General features: G+C 35.7%; 1 protein-coding gene across 1 annotated transcript in view; it reads left to right on the forward strand.

Moving 5' to 3' along the window:
• CUNH8orf37 (chromosome unknown C8orf37 homolog) overlaps nucleotides 1-11,784 on the forward strand; it is a 25,045-nt gene that overhangs the window by 6,801 nt on the left and 6,460 nt on the right. The window contains exons 3-4 of the mRNA XM_003782466.2: nucleotides 2,279-2,343; nucleotides 3,181-3,246. Of these exons, the coding sequence (XP_003782514.1) occupies nucleotides 2,279-2,343; nucleotides 3,181-3,246 (131 nt within the window). The remainder of the gene's footprint in view (nucleotides 1-2,278; nucleotides 2,344-3,180; nucleotides 3,247-11,784) is intronic.

The following is an 11,784-nucleotide window of genomic DNA, read 5'->3' on the forward strand; positions in this document are numbered from 1 at the left end:
CCTTCGGCACATGGGGCTGGCGCCCTACTCCTCTGAGCCGCAGGCGCCGCCTATTTACCTATCTTCTTTTACCATGTACAAGAATTTCTATAGGATGTATAAATCTAGAAGAGGAACTCCTAGATCATAAGATGTTGTCATCTCCAACTTTTCTACCCATTGCCAAACTGTTTTCTAAGGTGACTGTATCATTTATTTTTCACACCAGCAGTGTATATTAATAGGGTACATGTGAAATATATTTGTTAGATTTAAAAGAAAAAGGCCAAGTAGAAGTCTTAATTTGCAAAGACCACAAGGAAAAACTCTATGAAATAAACATAATAGGAGAACTTTTTTTTAAAAGGTAGGAAAGATAAAACAGTGGACTAAAAATCACTAAGTAGTGGCGGTGGTAAGGATACAGATGGGGGCACTTACATTTTGTCAGCCAGACTTAAATTTTAAGATCTGAATTTCTCTAAATTTAACATTTTCAGTTCTTCTGAGGTTAATTAACAAGTGGATACCCAGCTGATTCATGTGAACACAATATTATTAATAAATAGTAATTCCTCAGTAGACGGAGCATGCTCAAGTCTGACAGTTGGTCCAGTGGAACCTGCCTATATGAAAAGTCAGCCCTCTGTACACACAAGTTTCACATTCCTTGAAAACTGTATTTTTGATTGTTTTGGGGGTTGAAAAAAAATCCACGCATAAATAATCTGCACAGTTCAGACCCCTGCTGTTGAACAGGGTCAACTGTACCCTGCAAACAATATATTGTAAGTGCTGGATAGTAGTGCTGATTAGTAATACTAATCAGTAGTAGAAAAAATACATAATGTTTTTATTGCTCTATTAATTATCTGAGAATTCATTATTAATTACTATAGTGTATCTATATATGATGAGGCACTGTCTTTTCATTTCAAGGTGTTTTAAAAAGAGAAAAATACTTATCTGATTTGGCTTTAAAATATACTAATTTGAAAAAAAAGTAGCTCTTAAATCATGACGAAATAAAACTTTATGCACGTCTCCATTTTCCTTATTTACTTATTTATCATAAAAAGAAAAAGACCAAGTAAAAGTCTTAATTTGCAAAGACCACAAGGAAAAACTCAATGAAATAAACATAATAGAAGAGTTTTTTTTTTAAAGGTAGGAAAGATAAAACAGTGGCAGAAAATTCTGGGCAGTTCTCCCCAGTTTTCCAACCTTCACAGGGGAGAGCAGGTCTATATAAAACATTTATTGGATGAGGAAAAGAAGGATCTAGGCCACCCACATCGTCCTTAGAAGCTACAGTATGCCCTGAAAGTATTGCTCCCCATCCCACCCTCTGCTCTCCCATTCTGTTGTGTTTTTAAACTGCTCTTGGAAAGCCCAGGAACCAACAACCGTCACACTGCACCAGCGTAGGGTTGTAAGTGTGAGTCTGAGTGGTATATGAAACATGCTTACCAAAACAAAAAGAGACTCATGCAAATATTTTTCAGACATACACCAAAAATTTTTCCAGTTCTGCTTAACATCAAATAAAAAGAGTTAAGAAATGGTAAAATGAAATATTTTTGGTTCTATTAAATTTCCTCACCCAGTAGGTAAAGTAAAGGCATGTCTGTGCATAGTTTAAATTGCTTCTCCATCTCACTTCCTCTCCTTGGCGGTGGTCCTAGTATGTGGTTGGTTTATGTTATTTGGTACCATATACCAGTTAACACTTAATAAAAGCTTCCTAATGATGATGATGTTATGTAATCATATAGGAACTACTGTATGATTGTGACTGGGTAGCTCTACATTTTCTTTAAACATCTATTGGTTGATACTATTCCATGGGATCAAAAGTAATATTTCTGAAGTTACACAGGAGTTTGGTTAGGTTAATTTTAATTGATATGAGTACCATTCGTCTGAGGTTTTTTTTCCTTCTTAGTTGAATTTTTCTACAATGAAGTTTTAAATAGCACATTCTTCACATTAAATCATTGAACTCTAGTATTAACCGAAGAGTTATAAAGTGACTCTAAATCTTAGCATGCTAATAATGGCAGTATATCAATTTTCTAGCCTAAAAGTTAGAGTAATTCACAAATTCCTTGGAGATTTCTGTTTCCCTTTTGCCTTTAAAAGGTTTTGATCATTGTTTTTATTTTAGAAACTTAAAAATTAATGCCACTGAAATTTGTATTTAAGTCATTTAGAAAATATTTCTTGTTATAAAATAAAGAATATTAGTTTCCATGTTATAGTTCTCATTGGCCTTTTATTATTTTGTTTTTTTTAACAGAAATTAAAATCTAAATCTTCAGGTAACACATCTGTCAAAGCTTCCATTCAAGCCTTTGGTAAAAGGTAAGTTGAGATTGCATTGGTGAATTATACACACTAGTGAGCAAACACTTTAAGCTTAGTCTAGTAGATTCTGTTACCATTCAAACAACAGTGACATTGAACAACAAAGCATTGACTGGCCTTCAGGAAAAAGACTAATAGCAATTATCTTTAGTGTTCTTATGGTCTGTGACCTCTTAGTGTAAAGGAAATTAAATGGGAGATTATTGCTATTATAAATAATTTTCTGCCATGTAAAAAAAAAGCGTGAACATTTTCTCAAAATTAATGTTCTGTTATATCCTTCAGTGTTTACCTTGTCCCTTATATTATTTGGCAAACACATTTTCTGTGGCTCATTTTAACTCCTTGACTGTTCCTGAATATACAGGTTATAGCCAATAAAGCAATTATAGTGGAATAACTGTCTGTTCTTTGAAAGAGTTGACTTGCTGTGAAAATATATACAATTTTGATTACAAGGACATAGAGTCAACAATGCCAATTTTTTTTTTTGAGACAGAACCTCAAGCTGCCGCCGTGGGTAGAGTGCCATGGCGTCACAGCTCACGGCAACCTCAAACTCTTGGGCTCAAGTGATTCTCTTGCCTCAGCCTCCCAAGTAGCTGGAACTACAGGTGCCTGCCACAACACCCAGCTATTTTTTGGTTGTAATTGTCATTGTTGTTTGGCAGGCCGGGGCTAGATTCAAGCCTGCCAGCTCCAGTGTATGTGGCTGGTGCCCTAGCCGCTGAGCTACAGGCACCGAGCCCCAATTTTCTTAATAAGGCTAAATTAACTTCTCATGTTTCCTTTTTATTGTAATTTCATTTTTCTCCATCTGTTGATCTCGTCTAGTTGCAGTCCAGTATATCTTGGGGGAAGTGCTATTCCATGTGGAATTGGAACAAATACTTCATGGAGGTAGGATATCAGAAATATTCTTTTTTATTAGGTTTTTCTGAATTAATGCCCTGTTAAGATATAGTTCTTATTTTCTTGGTATCAATCTGTTTTATAAGTAAAGATATTTTTATTAGTCAATGTAAGAACACTTTGTTGAAATGTTCATTATTTGGGGGAGGTAGCTATTGAAAGCTGTCATGTTGACTATGTATTATTTATTGTGTTGATGCCCTTTCCTAAGTCCCACTTGAAGTGCCTGGATCACTCCATTCTGAGCTTGATTTCTACAGGACACCAGGAGAGTGGACTTCCTTCAAAGCCTTACTATGCCCCTCGCAAGCTGTGAAGCCTTGAGAAGGGACGTTATTTTCTAAAACCTCGGTTCCCTGTCCCTTAAAAACTAACCATACTTGGGCAGTGCCTGTGGCTCAAAGGAGTAGGATACTGGCCCCATATGCTGGAGGTGGCAGGTTCAAACCCAGCTCGAGCCAAAAACTGCAAAAAAAAAACAACTAAACGTACTTTATGAAGATACTATAAAGGTTAATTAACTAATACATGAAGGGCGTACCTATGGCACAAAGACAGCTCGCTACTACTACAGAGACACTGGTGTGTAATTATTGGTGTCTTTCTTGTCGGTTAGTCCTGCTTACTCATTACGTTACATCTCAGGCACAAGAATCCTATATGCTAGTACTACTTTTCCTACTACTTGACTGCTACTACATTTTATCTCAGGAAATACATATCCGTGTTTACTTATAGGTGCCTTCGGATTTTGAAATGGTCTTAAAGAAAAAGCATTCTGATTTACTTTCAAAGAATAAATATTTTAAGATCTTCTTATATGTAGAATATTTTTGTGTGAACTTTGATTTAGTTCTAGCATAGAGAAGTCTTGTTCCAGATGGAATTTCAGTAGACAGAACAGCCTGTTTTTATAGCTTAAAGGTTATCACATACTGCTGATCCATGAGGATGCCACAATTTATCAAACCCCATTCCCACCTTCTAAAAAACTGTAAGAGGAGATACCAATTGTGTATATATTCACAGGTAAATGTTTATATTCACAGATCATTTATCAATTGCCCCTTTCATGACACAAAATCTGCACCCATAGGAAGATAAACATATGTATTCATGTATGTAAACAGCATTTTATGTGTAAAGTACTTTATATTGTCCAGAGCACTTTCTGTATATGCATGTTGTTTCACCGGCTCCACAGACAAAACCCAAGATGCAAGTAGAACAAAAATTTTTAACCCCATTTTATGAAGAGATTGAGATACTTGTGTTAAATTCATCTAAGGCATACTAATCACCTGCTAGGTCCTCAAAATTAAGTGAACAAATAATGGACATTTCTCTGTCTTCGGTGAGCTTTCAGTCTAGGTGAGGAGATAGGCTTTAAATAGGCAATTGTACAAATTAGTATTTAATCTCCATTTAACATGTGAGAAAGAACAGGATACTATAAGCAAAGATAATGGTTATCCTCACTGATAAAAGGAAGGGTTGGGGTATGCTTCCCTAAGCAGATATTTACTCAAACTGCAATATGAAAAATGAGCAGGAGTTAAACAGAAGGCACACCATGTTAGAAAGTTCCTGAGAAGGAAAACAGCTAAGGATGTTGGAGGAATAGAGAGTAGTTGGCTGGGCTGGAGACTGGTGAGTGGTGGGAAAGAATGGCTCCTGATGGGGCTAGAGAGATAATTGAGAGACATTTAGTTTAGGGTCCTGTAGTCCTTTGGAAGAAAAAGTCTGTCCTGTATGCGGTGGGTCAGATTTCAGTTTCTAAAGTCATTTGGCCGCTGTATAGAAAATGATTTGGAAATTGGAAGGGCAATGACTCAGTGCCCATGGCTCAGTGGTTAGGGCACTGGCTATATACACTGGGGCTGGTGGGTTCGAACCCAGCCTGGACCTGCTAAACAACAACGAATGACAACTACAACAACAAAAACAAAATAGCCGTCTGTTGTGGTGGGTGTCTGTAGTCCCAGCTTCTTGAGAAACTGAGGCAAGAGAATTGCTTAAGCCCAAGAGTTTGAGGTTGCTGTGAGCTGTGACGCCATAGCACTCTACCAAGGTTAACATAGTGAAACTCTGTCCCAAAAAAAGAGAAATTGGAAGGGCAAAACAAGAGAAGGGACACAGAGAGACTAGTCAACAAATAATAGTTACAGTAGTCCAGAAAAGAGATGATGGTAGCTGTGACCTGAGTAGTAGTAGCCATGGCTATAGAGAAAAGAGAAATTTGGGATACTTAAAATATAGAATTGACAGAATTCAAGGATTAAATGGTTGTATTAAGAATGACTCCTGGGTGTGAAGATTTACACTGTTGGTGAGACTATAAGCTAATACAGCCTCCTTGGGAAGAAGTATGGAGAATCCTCAAAGAATTCAAGTTAGACCTCCCATTTAACTCCGCAATCCCACTACTAGGCATCTACCCAGAAGAAAAAAAATAATTTTCTCATGAAGACATTTGCACTAGATTGTTTATAGCAGCTCAGTTTACAGTCACCAAGATGTGGAAACAACCCAAATGCCCATCAACTCAAGAATGGATTAACATGTGTATACCATGGAGTACTATTCAGCTGTAAGAAAACATGATGACTTTACATGTTTTGTATTAACCTGTACAACTGGTATGTGTATACCATGTACAAGCTGTACAAGCTGTAGTATGTGTATACCATGTACAAGCTGTACAAGCTGTAGTATGTGTATACCATGTACAAGCTGTACAAGCTGTAGTATGTGTATACCATGGAGTACTATTCAGCTGTAAGAAAACATGATGACTTTACATGTTTTGTATTAACCTGTACAACTCCTGGATGAAGTTGAAACACATTCTTCTTAATAAAGTATCACAAGAATGGAAAGCAAGTATCCAATGTACTCAATTTTATTATGAAGCCAGTAGAGGATCTAACACATGCCCACATAGGAGTAAAACTTAATTCCATTCAAGTTGGAGGGAATTAAAACTTAATTCCACATAAGGGAAAGGGGGGGCCGGGATTGGGTCCTCCCATTTAAAGGGCACAAGGTAAGGGTATATGGTACACCTTTTTGGTGTAGAACACAACTACAAGAGGAACTATACCAAACAAATGCAAAAATTATGACCTACTTGTTTGTACACTCACAATAACCTGAAATTTAAAAAGAAAAAGTATGACTCCTGGGTAGTGTGCGTTGCCCAAAGTCATATCAGTTATTATAATACAAAGCAAGGACTCAAGTTGGTAGCTCAATTCCTAATCCCTTATGCTTTGTAATACACCACTTTGCAGAAAGCCATGTAGTATTAAAGTTTTGAGATACAGAAAAATCAAGAAACATAAAATCCATGCAGATGGGAACAAATGAAGCCCTCCCAGCAACACCAATAACCCGAGTGAGATGAAACCTGGATGGGTAAATCAGAAAGGATGCTATCACCTGTGTTTATTGAAAGTAACACAGCATGTCCCCAAATTCTTGTAGTGACCTACATATATGTAAGAGGAAAACCTTAGCTGAGTTTGCTACTACAGCTGCTATTATTTTCAAATTGTCCAAACATCAAGACTTCATAGAGCCAGTGTGTAAATCTGGTAGGATTTAATGGAGAATCACAGTGTCTGGGCAGAAGAGTGTACTGGGCTGTATTTCAGGCATGCCTGGCATAAATATCTTTAAACTAGTCAATTCTACCTATTAGCTGGACAAAAGGACAAAGCTATTATCGGTGACACTTTCATATGTATATTTTCTGTACATGTTAGAGGCAAAGACCTGCCAGTTTATCTTTCACTGGAGTTATGACTTTATCTTAGGTATGTTTTAATATATATAGTTATGGAAGACAAATGTATTTAAGCCCTGAAAATAAGCACTGATTTACATATCCAGGGCATAAGTAAATTCATTCTTTTCTGCCTGTTTGTTTTCTTTGTTTGATTTTTGGATAAAGCTCTGGTTTGGAAGCAATGCTGAATGATTTTACAGTGTACAGATTTGTCTTTGACCCAGTTTGTGGAAAGGAGAATGAACACAGTAGTAGGAAGTGTGGTGGCATTAGTAAGTGGTATAGAGAAAACCAAGGCATTTTCAAGCCAATCGAATTTTACTCTCCTAATTATTTTTTAAACGACTTGCAAGACTGGATTATTCCACAGACTGGTACTAATTATGATCTAATAGAGTAAATCGTAGCAGTGGAATGATTTCTTAGCTGCAAGTTAGTTTTACATTTCTCAGAGGACGGTGTTTGTAGGAAAATGGGGTAGTGTGAATAGATTTGAATAAACTACTAAATTTTAAATTAAATTAAAAAGCTGTATTTAACATTATGGTTGAGATCTTACACATACAAAATATCAGGAAATTCTAAATTATAGCTCCCACAACAGCAATAAGTCAGCCAAATTGCACATATGTATTAAGGCATTAAAGTTAACACTCTGTGCAATCATGTAATAAACTACATATGCATAAGAAAGAAAGTTATGGTAGCTTTGGGAACCATCATTTTGCATTTCCTGACTTATACATTTCAATATCTGAGTTCAAATATTATACAAATGAAATTGTGTTGAATTTCTGTAGGTACAACTACAACTTCATAAATTGCTAACAGTTTGAAAGATAATATGGAATTTATCTTTAAGTTGTATAGGTTTTAAATGTTTGGTTTTTGTTATGATGAATAATATTTTTAGAAACATAAAGCATTTGTTCTCAAACTTTTAGGCCAAAAAATATTTGCAATTTTGAGGCTAATTTATCTGAATTTTAAAGAAAAATAAGTGAAAAAAATCTATTGGGAGGCTTATGTTTATAAAAATATACATATTTTATCTTATCTCATGTTTTATTGAAGTATTATATGTTCATTGAAATAAATAAAAACAAAATTGAAAAATGTATAAAGAAAAAAGGAGTAATCGCCCTCCCTCCCCTTTATTACCACCATTCCTGAGGCAATCAGTGTTATAGCATATAAATAGCATATAAACCTAATGTTTTGCTCCATAGTCTTACAAATTTATATAGGATGATATTTTTGGTTGCTTTTAAAAAATAGAATCATGCTGTGTATATTACCGTACACCTTGCTTTGGGTATCCTTCCAGGGCAGTACATAAATTGAATTAATTTGTTTTAGCAACTGCCTAATATTCCTGTAGTATAAATATACTGCATGTTACTCAGTCTTTTCTCTTTTTGATAGACAGTCAGGTGGTATTCCTTTTTGCTACTTCACTACTCCAGTAAATATTCCTGACACATATGCTTCTATGGTGGTGCATTTATTTATACATGATAGGTTTTCTAAAATGGGTTGCTAGACAATAGCTAGGTATAATTTTAATTTAAAAATAATGCCAAGATTTTTCCCAAAAGGTTATAGCAATTCACATATCCACTAGAAACATATGAGTGCTAATTTTTGCTAACTCAATTGATTAAAACATATAGCTGCTTCACATCTCAGTTCTTTATATAATATTCTACTTTTTTTTTTTTTTTTTTTTTGCAGTTTTTGGCCAGGGCTGGGTTTGAACTCACCACCTCTGGTATATGGGCCAGCACACTACTCCTTTGAGCCACAGGCACCACCCTAATATTCAACTTTTTAACAAACACTATGTGCTAGTATTAACTCATTATGTCCTTATAATTCTATGATGTGTCTAAGTACCTTGATTATCTCCATTTTACAGATAGAAAACTGAGTCACAAAGTTTTCTTTGTTTTTATTTCAATAGACTTATAGTGGGTACAAGTGGTTTTGGTTTTCCTTTTGTTGTTGTTTTGTTGAATCATGTAGTGGTGAAGTCAGGGCTTTTCACATACCCATCACCAGAATGGTATACATTGTACCTAATAGGTAATTTTTGATCATTCGCACCTCCTGACCCTGCAACTTCCCCATTTCTGAGTCTCTGAAGTCTATTTTACCACCCTGTATAACCATGTGTACCCATCATTTAGCTCCCATTTATAAATGAGTACCTGTGGTATTTGTTATCCATGCCAAGATACTTCACTTAGGATAATGGCTTCCAATTCCATCCACGTTGCTGCAGAAGACATCATTCTTCTTCATGGCTTGGTTGTATTCTATGCTTTGTATAGGCCACATTGTCTTTATGCCCTCATCAATTGATGGGCACTTAGGTTGATTGGGCATCTTTACAATTATGAATTGTGCTGCAGTAAATGTATGGATGCATGTGTCCTTTTGCTATAATGACTTCTTTTCCTTTGGATAGATACCAGTAGTGAGATTGCTAGATCAAATGGTAGATCTGGTTTTAGTTCTTTCAGAAGTTGCCATATTGTTTTCCATAGAGGTTATACTAATAACTTACATTCCCACCGACAGTGTATAAGCATTCTATTTCCACATCTGCACCAACAGCTATCGTTTTTTGACTTTTTATTAATGGTCATTCTTACAGGGGTAAGGTGGTATCTTATTGTCATTTTAATTTGCATTTCCCTGATGATTAGTGTGTTATTGAACATTTTTTTCATTTTTCTTGGCCATTTATATATCTTATTTTGAAAAAAGTCTGTTTATATCTTTTCCCCACTTCTTAAGGGAGTTATTTGTTTTTTCTTACTGATTTTTTTGAGTCCCTTATAGATTCTGAAAATATTAGTCCTTAACTGGATATATAGTTTGCAGATGTGTTCTTCCATTCTGTAGGTTGTCTATGCACTCTATTGATTGTTTCTTTTCTGTATGGAAACTTTAGTTTGAATCCCATTCATTTTTTGTTGTTGTTGTTGTTGTTGTGCTTGCTTTGGGGGTCTTAGTTATAAATTCTTTGCCTAGGCCAATATCCAGAAGAGTTTTTCATAAGTTGTCTTCTAGAATTTGTATGGTATTAAGTCTTACATTTAAATCTTTAATCCATCTTGAATTAATTTTTGTGTATAGTGAGAGATAGGATTCAGTTTCATTTTTCTGCATGTGGCTCTTCAATTTTGCCAGCATCATTTATTAAAGAAGATGTCCTTTCCATAGTGTATATTTTTATCTGCTCTGTGGAAGATCAGCTGGTTGCAGGCATGTGGTTTTATTTTTGGATTATCTATTCTGTTCCATTGATCCAGTGTGTCTGTTTTTATACCAGTGTTTGTAACTGGTGTAACCAACTGCTGTGTTGTTACTACAGCCTTGTAGTATAATTTGAAGTCAGGTAATATGATGCCTCTAGATTAGTTCTTTTTGCTTAGGATTGCTTTAGCTATTCTGGTTCTTTTTTTATTTCATATGAAATTTAAGATTGTTTTCTCCAGTTCTGTGAAAAATAATGTTGGTAGTTTGATAAGCATTGTACTGAACTTGTAAATCACTTTGGCCAGTGTGGACATTTTAATAATATTGATTCTTCCCGTCTGTAAGCATTTTTCCATTTGTGTCTTCTACAGTTTCTTTCATCAGTGTTTTGTAGTTCTCCATATAGAGATATTTGGGGGGGAGGGGATTTGCAGGTGTAAATGGTATTGAGTTCTTAATTTGATTCTCTGGCTGACTGAGAAATGCTACTGATTTATGTTCATTAATTCTGTGACTTCCCTGAATTTATCAACTCTAGGAGTCTCTTGTAGGAGTCTATAGGCTTTTCTATAAGACCATATCATTAGCAAGCAGGGATAGTTTGACCTCCTTTTCTCATTTGAATGCCCTTTATTTATTTCTCTTGCCTGATTGCTCAGTCTTGTACTATGCAGAGTAGAAGGGGTGAAACTGGCATCCTTGCTTTGTTCCAGTTCTTGGGGAAGATGCTTTCAACTTTACCCCATTCAGGATGATGTTGACTGTGGGTTCCTCATATATGTCTTTTGTTATTTTGAAATATGTTCCTTCTGTGCCTAGTTGTTAAGGGTTTTATCATGAAAGAGTGCTAGATTTTATCAAATGATTTGTCTGCATTTATTGAGATGATCATATGGTTTTTGTTTTCATTCTGTCTATATGGTGAATCACATTTATCAATTTGCATATGTTGTATCATCCTTTCATTCCTGGGGTGAAACCCACTTGAACATGGTGAATTAGTTTTTTAATGTGCTTAGATTCGGTTTGCTAGTGTTTTGTCAAGGATTTTTGAATCTGTGTTGATGAGGGATAGCGATCTGCAGTTTTCTTTTTTGTTGCGTTTATTCCTGGCTATTAAAGGGTGATACTGGCTTTGTAGAATGAGTTAGGGAGGATTCCCTCCTTCTCAATGTTATGGAACAGTCACAAAGAAATTAAGTGACTTGGCAGCAGTCACATAGCCAGTAAATAGTGGAATAAGGATGTGAGTCTAGGCAATGTGTCCATAGTCCATGCTCTTAACTATTAGTCTTTGCTGCCTGTGTTAGTGAGGGTGTTATGCTTTTCTTTGTTATTAGTAAACACTTTTTGTACAGTGTAAACACATTTGACTATGTGTTGAAAATGTTTTCTTCGGCTCGGCGCCTGTGGCTCAAGCGGCTAAGGCGCCAGCCACGTACACCTAAGGTGGTGGGTTCGAATCCCCA

The sequence above is a fragment of the Otolemur garnettii genome, unplaced genomic scaffold (genome assembly GCF_000181295.1).
Source record: "Otolemur garnettii isolate 467f Iridium unplaced genomic scaffold, OtoGar3 scaffold00004, whole genome shotgun sequence".
In the NCBI taxonomy this organism is placed as follows: domain Eukaryota; kingdom Metazoa; phylum Chordata; class Mammalia; order Primates; family Galagidae; genus Otolemur; species Otolemur garnettii.